This window comes from Bufo gargarizans, chromosome 5 (genome assembly GCF_014858855.1).
Source record: "Bufo gargarizans isolate SCDJY-AF-19 chromosome 5, ASM1485885v1, whole genome shotgun sequence".
Lineage (NCBI taxonomy): Eukaryota > Metazoa > Chordata > Amphibia > Anura > Bufonidae > Bufo > Bufo gargarizans.
The window spans coordinates 480,172,540-480,186,970 of NC_058084.1; the positions used below are offsets into that span (position 1 = coordinate 480,172,540).

Consider the following 14,431-nt stretch of genomic DNA (forward strand, 5'->3'; position numbering starts at 1 on the left):
ACGTTAAGGAGAGTGCTATGCATTAGGTGGTGGTGTTACAGTGCAGGTAGGTGTGTCTAGTCCATACAGAACTGCCCTACACTGTGTGAATGGTCCAGTGACAAGCCCATGCTACTTGAAGAAGAATATCATGAATCCAGTCATTGTGCCTCTGCAGGGACAACACAGGCCTGATGTCATCTTCATGGAGGACAATGCCCCGACTCATCGAGGTCACATCATTAGGGAACGGCTGCTGGAGACCGGGGGACCTCAGATGGAGTGCCATACTGTGTAAGTAAATGTCAAAACTCTTCATGGCACTGATGATTTTTTTTTCTATACAATGAATATAAAACATAAGGGAGGGTGGACAACCCCTTTAAATAAAAACAAACCAACCACTCAGCTCCGTCTTTAATACCATTTTAATTACAAGTATTTTTTTTAACGCATAAAATGAATATAAAGATGAAAACGTATTTACAAGAAAAGTACAGTTTATATTTTTTCCCCTTCATATGGAGCCCAACTCGATAGCAGTAAAGGTCCCCTCCGCCCGGGTATATGAAACCATCGTCGCTCTTCGCCAGTTTAACACTAAAGGAAGTTGAAAGAGATTTCCTGACAACACTTGACATGACACTGGGACACGTTATGGAGCTGGGGGTCCCCGCTGATCATGTAATTTATTGTGCGGCTGTAATACACCTTAAACCGCATGAAGTTCATCGCATGCTGCAAAGTGGACGTATAAAACCGCCGCTACTGACACACAGTGAGAATACAGAGGGATGGACACATAGTAACCGAAAGGAATGAAAGGCAAAATGCTCAATGCTTTGGCACTTGTAACATGTGGTAAGTGAGGCGGCATTAAAGGGGCACTAACCCTGTGCGGTTTATAATAGTGCGGGAGCATTATAAAAGGTTATATGACGAGTATATAAAGGTCTCTGGGGATTCAATGCAGTGTACAATGGATAGACAAACTGAGGCGTCTGAATGTTGGGGGTCCGACCGCTGGGACCACCACTTACTATGAGATGGGGGGGTCCCGTGGACACACCTGGATGGAGCAGTGGTGCAGCACTCCAAACTCCATGAGAACTCTACTCCGCAGTCCCATAGACTCTGAATGGAGCGACACTACGCGCGCTCTACTGCTGCTCCATACAAAAGGGGGGCATGGGACCCCCACGTTCTCGTGATGGTGTGGAAAAAAAAAAAAGCAAAAGCAAGTCAATAATTTTTAGAGCAGTTTTGCCGTTTCTACCTACTGCATGAAAATCCTACCCATTTCTTCATGGATCCGAGACGTATCTATGGGGTTAAATGTATAGCACACCCCACAAACTGGTATAATATGCAAATTAAATATACCAAGCCCTTCTTGGCCAATCAGATGTGCCGGAGACATCATGTAACAGATCCCACCGCACCTCATTCTGGCGAAGTGCTTAACACCGACCGGTAGACTAAATTATTGCTGCCAACACGGTGGGTACTGTTACATGACCCCCTCCAATACTGCCATGTACACTGCCCGCAGCTTTACGTGATCCAGCCGCCATTTTCACAGTAAGGATGCTAAAAAAAAAGAAAAAAAGAAGATAGATGCCATTCCGGTGGAGGAGTATAAAAAGAAAGAAAAACAAAAGTCTCCTAGCTCCTCCCACTGTGCCGCCGGCGATAACTGTAACTGCGATCGCTGCCGCTGTATGAGGACCTCCGACTTCTGTAAAAGGCAGAATACAAGTACTTGTCAGAAAAAAAAAGGATTTGTGATTACAGATAAATGTTATTATTACAGAATGTACCTGGACCTGCGGTTGTGGCTGCGTGATCTATAGTAGGAGGGGCTCCTGCTGCGACTCCGACTGTTAGAGCTGTCGTATGTGTGTGACCGGCTCCTGGAAATATCAAAGAAAGCACAAGAATTATACAGTACATGGATCCTTAAAGGGATTCCCCCCAGGACAACAACTTGTCCTTATTCCCCCAATCACTAGAATGGGGGGCAATGTTCCCCGGTTTTAAAGGAGCAGCAACTTGTGGCAGTATTATAGTAGTTATATTCCTGTACATAGGAGCAGTATTATAGTAGTTATATTCTTGTACATAGGAGCAGTATTATAGTAGTTATATTCTTGTACATAGGCGCAGTATTATAGAAGTTATATTCTTGTACATAAGAGTAGTATTATAGTAGTTATATTCCTGTACAGAGGAGCAGTATTATAGCAGTTATATTCCTGTATATAGGAGCAGTATTATAGCAGTTATATTCCTGTACATAGGAGCAGTATTATAGTAGTTATATTCCTGTATATAGGAGCAGTATTATAGCAGTTATATTCCTGTACATAGGAGCAGTATTATAGCAGTTATATTCCTGTACATAGGAGCAAGTATATAGCAGTTATATTCCTGTACATAGGAGCAGTATTATAGCAGTTATATTCCTTGTACATAGGAGCAGTATTATAGTAGTTATATTCTTGTACATAGGAGCAGTATTATAGCAGTTATATTCTTGTACATAGGAGCAGTATTATAGCAGTTATATTCTTGTACATAGGAGCAGTATTATAGGCAGTTATATTCTTGTACATAGGAGCAGTATTATAGTAGTTATATTCTTGTACATAGGAGCAGTATTATAGTAGTTATATTCTTGCACATAGGAGCAGTATTATAGTAGTTATATTCTTGCACATAGGAGCAGTATTATAGCAGTTATATTCTTGTACATAGGAGCAGTATTATAGCAGTTATATTCTTGTACATAGGAGCAGTATTATAGCAGTTATATTCTTGTACATAGGAGCAGTATTATAGTAGTTATATTCTTGTACATAGGAGCAGTATTATAGTAGTTATATTCTTGTACATAGGAGCAGTATTATAGTAGTTATATTCTTGTACATAGGAGCAGTATTATAGTAGTTATATTCTTGTACATAGGAGCAGTATTATAGTAGTTATATTCTTGTACATAGGAGGCAGTATTATAGTAGTTATATTCTTGTACATAGGAGCAGTATTATAGTAGTTATATTCTTGTACATAGGAGCAGTATTATAGTAGTTATATTTCTTGTACATAGGAGCAGTATTATAGTAGTTATATTCTTGTACATAGGAGCAGTATTATAGCTAGTTATATTCTTTGTACATAGGAGCAGTATTATAGCAGTTATATTCTTGTACATAGGAGCAGTATTATAGTAGTTATATTCTTGTACATAGGAGCAGTATTATAGTAGTTATATTCTTGTACATAGGAGCAGTATTATAGTAGTATATTCTTGTACATAGGAGCAGTATTATAGTAGTTATATTCTTGTACATAGGAGCAGTATTATAGCTAGTATATTCTTGTACATAGGAGCAGTATTATAGTAGTTATATTCTTGTACATAGGAGCAGTATTATAGTAGTTATATTCTTGTACATAGGGCAGTATTATAGTAGTTATATCTTGTACATAGGAGGCAGTATTATAGTAGTTATATTCTTGTACATAGGAGGCAGTATTATAGCAGTTATATTCTTGTACATAGGAGCAGTATTATAGCAGTTATATTCTTGTACATAGGAGCAGTATTATAGCAGTTATATTCTTGTACATAGGAGCAGTATTATAGTAGTTATATTCTTGTACATAGGAGCAGTATTATAGTAGTTATATTCTTGTACATAGGAGCAGTATTATAGTAGTTATATTCTTGTACATAGGAGGCAGTATTATAGTAGTTATATTCTTGTACATAGGAGCAGTATTATAGTAGTTATATTCTTGTACATAGGAGCAGTATTATAGTAGTTATATTCTTGTACATAGGAGCAGTATTATAATAGTTCTATTCTTGTACATAGGAGCAGTATTATAGTAGTTATATTCTTAACCATATTTCTTTTTATTGAAAGAAAAAGCAGAGGCTAAATGCCTATACATGACTACAGCTCAATGACAAGGAATCACAATATGAGTCCGACATATACATCATGTACAAACATCATATATAATCATGTTTATCAAACATAAAATAAAATTTAGCAAGGGGATGGGAAACATAGGGGGGGGGAACATACAAGAGGGAATGGAACGGGGAGAACAGGGAAGTAGGGAATTCTGCTCTTCTAAGCAAAGTTTCTATATGTTTTCCATGGAGACCACAGTTTTAGGAAGCGGGAACGTGAGTTAGTTTCCCAATGTGCTAGCTCCTCAAAACGGTAGATCTGGTCTACCTTGTCTGTCCACATAAGGTATAGTAGTTATATTCTTGTACACAGGAGCAGTATTATAGTAGTTATATTCTTGTACACAGGAGCAGTATTATAGTAGTTATATTCTTGTACATAGGAGCAGTATTATAGTAGTTATATTCTTGTACATAGGAGCAGTCTTATAGTAGTTATATTCTTGTACATATGAGCAGTATTATAGTAGTTATATTCTTGTACATAGGAGCAGTATTATAGTAGTTATATTCCTGTACATAGGAGACAGTATTATAGTAGTTATATTCTTGTACATAGGAGCAGTATTATAGTAGTTATATTCTTGTACATAGGAGCAGTCTTATAGTAGTTATATTCTTGTACATATGAGCAGTATTATAGTAGTTATATTCTTGTACATAGGAGCAGTATTATAGTAGTTATATTCCTGTACATAGGAGACAGTATTATAGTAGTTATATTCTTGTACATAGGAGCAGTATTATAGTAGTTATATTCTTGTACATAGGAGGCAGTATTATAGTAGTTATATTCTTGTACATAGGAGCAGTATTATAGTAGTTATATTCTTGTACATAGGAGGCAGTATTATAGTAGTTATATTCTTGTATATAGGAGCAGTATTATAGTAGTTATATTCTTGTACATAGGAGGTAGTATTATAGTAGTTATATTCTTGTACATATCAGGAAGTATTATAGTAGTTATATTCCTGTACATAGGAGCAGTCTTATAGTAGTTATATTCTTGTACATAGGAGGCAGTATTATAGCAGTTATATTCTTGTACATAGGAGCAGTATTATAGTAGTTATATTCTTGCACATAGGAGCAGTATTATAGTAGTTATATTCTTGTACATAGGAGCAGTATTATAGTAGTTATATTCTTGTACATAGGAGCAGTATTATAGTAGTTATATTCTTGTACATAAGAGCAATATTAAATGTGATGATGAGAGGCACAATGAATTGCTAGAACCTCTCTGTATGTAAAAGACATATAAATCTAAGTAACTTACCTTGATCTTCTACGGTGACGTTCGTAAGAGACACTTCTAGAGCGGCTCCTGCTGTTTGTTCTGCTGTAATTAGTAGAGATTAAATTAATTGAACTTTTGCATAAAGACATACAAACAACACAGTGCTGCACTTAAATTTTTACTATAAAATGACAGATTTATTGGCAAAGAAACGAGCATAAAGGACTATAACTAGAAGCAAAGAAAAACGTAACACTTGTCTATTTGCCATTCTGAAGGGGGGTTCAAGCTCTGTAATGGGTGAGTTTTAATTTTTTTTTATAATTCTGCTTCTTTGTGCATCTTGGTTGTAGAAATGCTTGCAGCTCTGGTGAATACATGAACCACAATGCCTTGCCGAAGCATCAACATAGGGATGTTTGGCTAGATCACATCTCACAGCACCTACAGTTATACAGATCTAAGGCACATGAGAGGCTGGAGACTGTGTCCTGCGCAGCAGCGTGCAGCATGCCACAGGCTGTGTGCACACCACAGTCCACTGCAGAGAGGGACAGAGGTAACTGACCGGCTATAGCTTTATACTATCTACAGGAAGTAGAAGAGATTTGTTGACAACAGCTGAAAACACAGAACTAATCAGATTCCCAGTTGTCACCCAGTGAATTCCTAGGGTGTCGGTATGCAATGACTTGGGTGCAGACGGCAAGGGAGGCTCCGTACACTTATCAGTGTCATGTTTCAATAGAGCCTACAGTCAGTCATGGGGATTTCACAATCCGCACCACAGGTATTACCATTCAGTCACTGGTCCCTTTAGTCACGGTTATATTCTTGTCTAAAAGCCAGACGTATCTTACCTGTAACTTCGGTAACTGCCATATGATCTGCTCCGCGTCCGCGATCTGTAGTCCTTGTATCGTCTCCTGCTACGACTTCTGGTGTAACTTCTCGACCTGCAATAGAAGACGACACTAACTGAGTCCATCTCAGCCCTGCTCATCCAGGGACTACTGCAATCAGGAGAAGACTTCCATCAATGAGGACGGGCAATCCTATGTGCCCACAGCTTCTCCCTGTGCAAACCACGAGTGGCATGGGAATGCAGAGTGGAGGAGGGGTGCACATTATATAGCTGCACCCTATTCGGATTGCTGTATTATTCAATCTTGGATTTAAAGGGGACAATAAGCTGATGACATGGTGCTCCACTGCCACAGACTTCCTTGAGCTACTATTAATAATAGTACTGTGACCATGGGATCCTTTAACCCCTTAATAGCCAGGCTACTTTGGGCCTTTAAAGGGTTACTCCCAACTTCGACATTGGTAGCATTTTGCTAGGATATGCCAATAAAGTTAGATAAGAGCGGGTCTCAGAGGTGGGACCCGCACCTCTCTCCAGAATAGCGAACCTGAAGTGAAGGAGAGTACACCGCACATGTGCAGCTTGCTCTCCGAGTTTTAAAAATAACCAAGCGAACGGGTATTTGTGGATGTCCTACCTCTCCATTCACTGCTATGGAAATAACCCACCCAGTGCCTGGCTACTTTCAGAACCCCCATAGCAGTCAATGGAGGCTGGCTGTGCACGTGGCGCTGCAATCTGTTCACTATGGAGATAGGTGTGGGTCCCTGACTAGCAATATGCCACTAAGGAGATTAAAAAAAACAAAAAAAACAAACAAACTTTAAGATGCAAAGAAGCCCGGCCATTAAAGGGCATCTGTCAGCAGTTTTGTACCTATGACACTGGCTGACCTGTTAAATGTGCACTTGGCAGCTGAAGACACCTGTGTTGGTCCCATGTTCATATGTGCCCGCATTGCTGAGAAAAATGCTGTTTTAATACATGGAAATGAGCCTCTAAGAGCAATGGGGGCGTTGCCATTACACCTAGAGCAGGGATCCTCAAACTGCGGCCCTCCAGCTGTTGCAAAACTACAACTCCCAGCATGCCCGAACAGCCTACAGCAGGGCATTGTGGGAGTTGTAGTTTTACAACAGCTGGAGGGCCGCAGTTTGAGGATGCCTGACCTAGAGGCTCTGCTCTCTCTGCAACTGCCACGCCCTCTGCACTTTGATTGACAGGGCCAGGTGTGACGAGGTTTTCACTGATTGGCCCTGTCAAAGTGCAGAGGGCGTGACAGTTGCATAGAAAGCTGAGCCTCTAGGTGTAATGGCAACGCCCCCGTTGCTCCTAGAGGCTCATTTGTATGTATTAAAACACAGTTTTTCTCATCAGTGCGGGCACATAGGAACATTGGACCAACACAGATGCCTTCATCTGCCAAGCGCACATGTAACAGGTCAGTCAGTGTCATTGGGACAGATCTGCTGACAGATGCCCTTTAAGTAGTTAAATGATCCCATGGTCATGGTTTTTCTGTCACTGTTGAGAAAGGGGGACATATATATATATATTTTACTGTGTATTGTATATAAGCTGTACCTGTAATGTAAATATAGTAAACAGCTATTGTTGTCTTTATTTTTTTTTATGCTGTTCTCACTGAATAACCCAGTAAATGAATTGTTTTAGGTTACTACACTCGTTCGGATGGCAGTAAGTGCACTGTTTTTTTACTCAATATATGCTCAAGGAAATAAATTTTATGCTACATAATTGTGTTTTTTGTAAAAAAAAATTGCTGAATTTTTACATTGTTTTAAATACTTTTATACATTTTTTTTAAATCCCTCTAAAGGGTTTGCACCAAGATGGATCAGCATTTTTTACGTGTGGGGGTCCAACAACTGAGACCTCCACTGATCCCAAGAACAAAGGTGCCGAGTTCCCTGAATTAATGAAGCAGCAGTCGGGCATGCTGCATTATCCTCTGTGCCACCATGACACAGGCTGTTGTTAGGGTAACACTTGCAGGCTGACCATTTCTAGGTCCCCAGGGCCGACTCCAAAAGGGTCCCCAAATCCTAGATTCATGTTTCCAGAAAAACCTGTGACCCGACTGACGGGTCCAGCCCTGGTTATACTGCAGTCACTCTTGAAGGTTCCCCTGATCCCAATTCTTACCTGGAGGAAGAGCTGTGCCGAAGAGATCGACTCCTGGACCTGCTCGAAGATCGTGTTCTTGATCGGTGACTTGAAGGTGTTTGAGATTTGCTCCTGGCCTTACCACTCGATCGGCTTTTATCCTCATGGCTAGAAGACCTTTCCTCGCTGGAACTCTCCTGGTTCCTGGGACGCTGATTAAGACGCGCCGTCTTCCGGACTTCATCGAAAAGTGATCCTGGTTTCACTTTGTTTTTACTTTTAATCTCAATTCTCAGGCCTTGGGTCTTCTTCTCCGGTTCAGTGGCAGAAAGCACTGGCGCAACAGCTGGCTTCACGGTCTGCAGGACGGTAGGACCTTGGACCGGCTTCCATTTATTATCGACGACTGCAGTCTCAGAAGTGGCAGCCTCCACTTTTTCTACTGATGTTGCATCATTTGATGCAGGTTGAGCATCCTGTGGTTTTTCTTCTTTGACCTGTACGCTTTCTCCTGGAGTAGCACTTACGGATGGAGAGGACATTTTTTCAGAGTTTGCAGTGGTGGTGCCTGCTGGAGTGCCAGCGGTAGCATTTGTCCCCAGTTTAATTTGCGGCAATGATCGATGAGACGTAAAAGCTTTTATACTGTCAGATGTAGGCTCGACATTGGCAGGTGTAAGTGGACTTTTTGTCACTTTTGACAAGGGCTCCACCTCTTCTGTCTTCACAGCAGATATTAGAGACGCAATCTTTGGCTCGGCGCTAATTTTATCGATCAACAGAGGCGCATCAGCTGCGGTCCTGCTCTCTGCAGAGGATGGCTTATCTAGAAGCAAGTCTTTCAGGTTGTTTTCTTTCACTTGCACAGCAGATTGTCCACCTGTCATCTCTTCCTCCTCCTCTTCCTCTCCGAACTCCATCGGCGGCTGCCAGTGGAAAGTCTGCTTCTTCTTTTGAGCTTTTTGTTTCTTTTCTTTATTTTTTTGGGATTTGTCCTTCGCTTTGCTTTTCGATCGGCTCTTTTTCACGCTCTTCTTACTGGATCGCCGCTTATGTTTCTTTGATTTGCTTTTTGGTTCCAGGCTTGAGGGTGGACTTTTGGAACGTTTTTCAGAAGCCTGCTGTGACGCTTCGGATGGGGGTGTTTTGGAGCGATTTACTTCCTCAGAGTCCGACTCTGAACTAGCCTCGCCTTCCTCCTTCCCAGAAGATGCCACTTCTTCGGTCGCATTTGTAATCTGAGAATTGCAAATGGAGTCATCATTCAGAAGCTTCTCCACAGTTTCCTTTAACGAGTCACTTTCCGGTACTTTGTCTATGTTCGATATAACCTCTTGAGTACCATCGTTATCATTTTTGGAGTTTTGTCCATCCGTGTTAGACTCTTCTACAGACTTATCTACTTCCTCTTTACTGCTGTTGGAGTTATGATTCTCAAGTAATGCCTTGGTGGTCTTCAGCAGTCTTTTGGTGAACTCCTCTCCTTCCGAGCCAGACAAAGAGTTTGAATTTGAGGGGCTTCCCATACTTTTTGGAGAAACTGAATTTTCTGTTTTACCTTTCGCTTTGTGGTGTTTATCCTTTATTTTCAATTTGGTCTTTCTTTTTCGTTCCTCTTCATCATTGGATGCACTGGATGAGGAACTATCATATGATGAGGACACAGCTCTCTCAGCATGAGAAGACGAGCTGCTTCCACTCCGAGATCGAGTGTAAGATCTACTCAAAGATCTAGAAGAGGATCGATCTTTCGATTTATGATGATAGCTTCTTGAACTTCTGGCAGAATAATCGCTGCGTTCACTCTCTGAACTCGAGTGCCTCTTTCGGCGGGAATTACTTTTGACCTTGCGTGAACCATACTTGCTTTGTACTGGAAGGACATTAGAGGTCCTGGCTTTCAGTTCTGGAATTCGTTCATATGAAGGCTTCCAAGGCTTTTGACCAGGCTTCCACCGAGAAGGAGGAGGACTGTCACTAAGTGAAATCACATGAACGTTCTCATTCGCCACAAAGGCAGTAAGAGATTTATCGGTTGACTTACTGTTTGACTTTACAACAGACTTTCCGGTCTGAGCACTTGCACCAGATTTGCTTGCTGTCAAATCTTTCTTTAGAGGAGATGCTGAGGAAGCTTTTGTCTGTTTGGAAGAGTGAGAGTACGGGTTGGAGTGGGAGCCGGACGCATTTCTGTTTCTGGATCTTGATTCCGTATGGGATCTACTTCTTGTGCGGCTTCTAGAAATAGACCTGGAAGCAGTTCTAGATCTTGCGCTTCTCCTTGAATAGGATCTCGATCTCGATCGGGAATTGCTTGAATGACGTGAGGATTTCTCCTCTTTACCTAATTGAGACCAGCTCTTTTTAGAAGAATCTCTAGAGGACCTTGACGAAGATCTTTGTGTTTGTTCCTGGGAATATTTTTTCCTCCTGCTTGAAGATTCTTCTCGATGAGATCCTGACAATTCTTCCTTCTTCTTGTGCTTTTTAGAATTCTTTACCTTTTTGGATTTCTTTTTATGCTTCACCTTTTTATCCTTCTTCTGTGTTTTTGAGCATGAAGCGCGTTCCTTGCTTGAGTCTGAATGATAACCGTCATGTGACCAGGAATTCGATCTCGATCTTTGAGACAAGCTTCCTTCCTCCCAACGACTGGGCAGACGTTCATTCAGTCTAAAGAAAAGATGTTGGCGTTAGCTTTGAGTTACTTTGTGTAGACATTTCGAAAATTCAGATTATCAGGGAGGCCTTATGTGAGGATGCATCACTAGCCCACCCTTTAATTTTGAGTCCAAATGGTAAATATTGGTCTCCTAAAGGGGCTTTCCACAATCATAAGTTAGCAGCTGTTCACAGGAAAGATCATAAGTGTCTCATCACTCTGCATTCACAATCCTGGTTGTTTTTGGAAACAGTCAGCAGACTTGTTGTCAGACACAAACCTGTACTTTCTAATATGTACATCAGCAAAGCACACCCTGTGCCGACAAAGGCTGAGCTGTGAATGCCGGGCGTTTCAGTCCTGAGGCATGCAGTTCAATATACACATGAGTTCATTATCTTACTTGTCTCCTTTGCTCCATTTTTCTCCAGTAGGAGGTTTGTAGGACTTCAATCTTTGCATCTCTTCCTTCCAATGCGGAGGGGTTTCGCTGCTTTCCCTGTCGCCACTGGACTCGGACTGAGATCTGGACCGCGGAGGTGTGTGATATCGCTGGAAAGTTGTACAATAGTGGGTTAATTAAGCTGTAAAGTAAACTTATCCGCCTTGTGGACAATGGTAAATAGTGAATTATTATAAACCAAGGTTTTGTTTAAAAGGCTTCTCTGGGATTAGAACGGCTGCTGGCTTCCTCCGCACAAGCTCAGACAGCAAAAAAAAAATGTGAAAAAAAATTAAATGCTGGATCCGTTTTTTCCGGATGACACTGATCCGGCATTTCAGTGCATTTGTCATACGGATCAGGATTCTGATCAGTCTGAAAAAGCCATCAGTTTGCATACGTTTTGACGGATCCGGCAGGCAGTTCCGGCGACGAAGCTGCCTGCCGGATTCCTCTGCCGCAAGTGTGAAAGTAGCCTAATATATGCTACCTCATGTATACAAAATCAATTTGTCTCCTATGATTTCCCTGCACAGTGATGCTCCTGGCCACTCTGCTATGTAGGGAACTGCACAAAGGTCGGACCCCCACCATGTCATATCCCACTGATATGCCATCACATTTTCACGTGGGAGTACCCCTTTAATTAAACAGATAAAAAGCATAGGGTCTTCTAATGAAAGTCACCTCATTTAAACTTGTTTCTCTTCCCATTTTTATGACATTACCACAACTAGGGATGAGCGATTCGATTTTGGATGAAACATCCAAAGTCGATTCGCATAAAACTTCGTTCCAATACTGTATGGAGCAGGAGCTCCGTACAGTATTAGAATGTATTGGCTCCGATGAGCCGAAGTTATTGCTTCACAAAGTCGATTTGCTCATCCCTAATCATAACCAGCAATTTATCGCCTATCCAGCACTTACTATTGTGCCTCGGCCTCGGATCTTTCGACCGGATTTTGTAATCGAGCCTTTGGCCTGCTCGGTGGTTTCGGCAGTCGCAGGAGGAGGTTTCCTAGATTGAATTTTACAAAATTATCAAAAATAATGCAATTTAAACTTTTTAAACTTTAATTTAAACGATTACAGTTTCAGCAAAGATCTCCGCTTGCTTTTTTTCAACAGAAACCTTTATTGGTTACTTCCAGCTAACAGAAATGAGTCCTGGTCATGTGATGGGCCCGCTGGGGTACGGCCCCGATTACTGTAACGAGCTTCACACCCGTGGGTCCATCACCAGGACAGATTTTTATCCCCCGGAAGCAAACAATGAAGGATCCTTGGGTGGATCCAGGCGACAATCTATGACAATTCTCTACATGCTAAATGGCTTAAAAAGTGAGGGCGTCTTACTGCTCCGGCTCCGGGATGCTCATCGGAGCGTCCTTTCTAAGCAGAAAGCGGTTCTCAGGGATTGGAGGGATCTCCTCCGGCCGCACCACAGGTTTATCCCTCTTTGTGCCGGAGTCTTTATCTTCCGCTGTGCTGTTCTTTTCCAAATGGGCGCTGAAAGAGAAGAAGAGAAGATTGTGTACTAACCCAAAGTCATCGCTCAGGGAACCCTCCTGCTGCAGATATTAACGCGCACCTGTGGTGACTCTGCGCCTTCTCCGCCTTGACCTCTCGCCGGCCGTCCTTGCGCTTTCTCTTGGCATGCTTCGCTTTGGTTTTCCTTTTCCGCTTTCGCTTCTTGCTTTTTTCCAGTTCCTCCTCACTCTCCGAGGATGACGACTCTGATGATGAAGACGGAGAGGACGACTTGGAACTACAATCCGATTCCTCAGACTCAGAGGCCGCTGCCTTAGGTTTCTCTGTGACATTTACAAAATCAAGCATTTTAACCATTTCTAAAAAATGAATACATTTTTGACTGATTTGCTAAATAACTGATTCTGTATCAGACAGAGGTAATACACAAACAGGTCAGCACACCTATGCTCCGAAATACTCTGTGCTGCTGGACCCCCTGCTCCTTTCACTATGCAAATCTCAGCCTCCGACCTCTGAGGATCTGCACACTGCTCTCCTGAAATACTCTGTGCTGCTGGGGACCCTGCTCCTTCCACTATGCAACTCTCAGCCTCTGACCTCTCAGAGGATCTGCACGCTGATCTCCTGAAATACTCTGTGCAGCTGTTCCACTATAAACCTCTCAGCCTCTGACCTTGCACAATATCTGCACACCCTTCTCCTGAAATACTCTGTGCAGCTGTTCCACTGTAAAACTCTCAGTCTGTGACCTCCCACTGGATCTGCACATCCTTCTCCTGAAATACTCTGTCCAGCTGTTCCACTGCAAAACTCTCAGTCTGTGACCTCCCACTGGATCTACACACCCTTCTTGTTGGGGCCCGTTTTTTTCTAGTACATATATTTCAGTCTGTGATGTCCTCTGATTTAATGATCCTTCCACTATGTAACTCAGACTATGATGTCCAGCAAGTTAAACCCGCAGACGTGATGATCAGTCTGTGACCTCCCACCAGGACACTATCCCTTTTTCACAAGCAGCTCTGTTATCATAAATATCAATGGTGGATAGGACACTGCCCCCCAAAAAGACGGGCAGAATGGCGTGACTGCAACTCCCAGACACTTCATAGCGTGCCAGTAATAATTTTGGGGAAAAAATCTGTGATTTCCATTTTAAATTTTCTCTGAATGTAGCCTGCAGTGTAAAGCATGGGGGGGTCTTCACCACGGTTGTCCTGGCTATGTCCATAGACTTGCTTTATGAAGGCATTGGTGTAATCCGCTCACCATCTTTGGTGGATTTCGCTCCCAGGATTCCACAGTCTATGACTCTGACGTCGGCATAGGGTCGGCTGGCGGCGTCCGTTTTCAGGCTCTCGATCTGTTCGATCACTTCGAAACCAGAAATTACAAGGCCAAACACCACGTGAACACTGACGAGAGAGCGGTGAGAGATAAAGAGGCGCACAGAGGCAGAACGATAGAAACAGCCCACTCGGCATGGCCGCTGTGCTCCGGCAGGCGGGTTTTTCACATTTCTTCCTGCCTGATATTATATATTTCCCTTTCATCTTTTGGTAGGAAGCTGCCGAGATCGGGACACACTGAATTTAGTTTTAAATTTCTATCCCAAATGTGCTAAATTT

At 42.2% G+C, this 14,431-nt stretch overlaps 1 protein-coding gene across 6 annotated transcripts in view; it reads right to left on the reverse strand.

Annotated features, from left to right (window-relative positions):
• Positions 1 to 389: 389 nt before the first annotated feature.
• The window catches only part of NKTR (natural killer cell triggering receptor), a 44,954-nt gene continuing 30,912 nt past the window's right edge, over positions 390 to 14,431 (reverse strand). For 4 of the 6 annotated variants that reach the window (XM_044295655.1, XM_044295654.1, XM_044295659.1 and 1 more), the window contains 10 exons: positions 14,073 to 14,218; positions 12,901 to 13,123; positions 12,666 to 12,818; positions 12,237 to 12,327; positions 11,268 to 11,416; positions 8,242 to 10,875; positions 6,068 to 6,163; positions 5,247 to 5,309; positions 1,800 to 1,892; positions 390 to 1,717 (listed from right to left, as the gene is read on the reverse strand). In XM_044295655.1, coding sequence (XP_044151590.1) covers positions 1,645 to 1,717; positions 1,800 to 1,892; positions 5,247 to 5,309; positions 6,068 to 6,163; positions 8,242 to 10,875; positions 11,268 to 11,416; positions 12,237 to 12,327; positions 12,666 to 12,818; positions 12,901 to 13,123; positions 14,073 to 14,218 — 3,721 coding nt within the window. In that variant the 3' untranslated portion in view covers positions 390 to 1,644. The remainder of the gene's footprint in view (positions 1,718 to 1,799; positions 1,893 to 5,246; positions 5,310 to 6,067; positions 6,164 to 8,241; positions 10,876 to 11,267; positions 11,417 to 12,236; positions 12,328 to 12,665; positions 12,819 to 12,900; positions 13,124 to 14,072; positions 14,219 to 14,431) is intronic. The other 2 variants (XM_044295657.1, XM_044295658.1) reach the window with 2 other exon arrangements.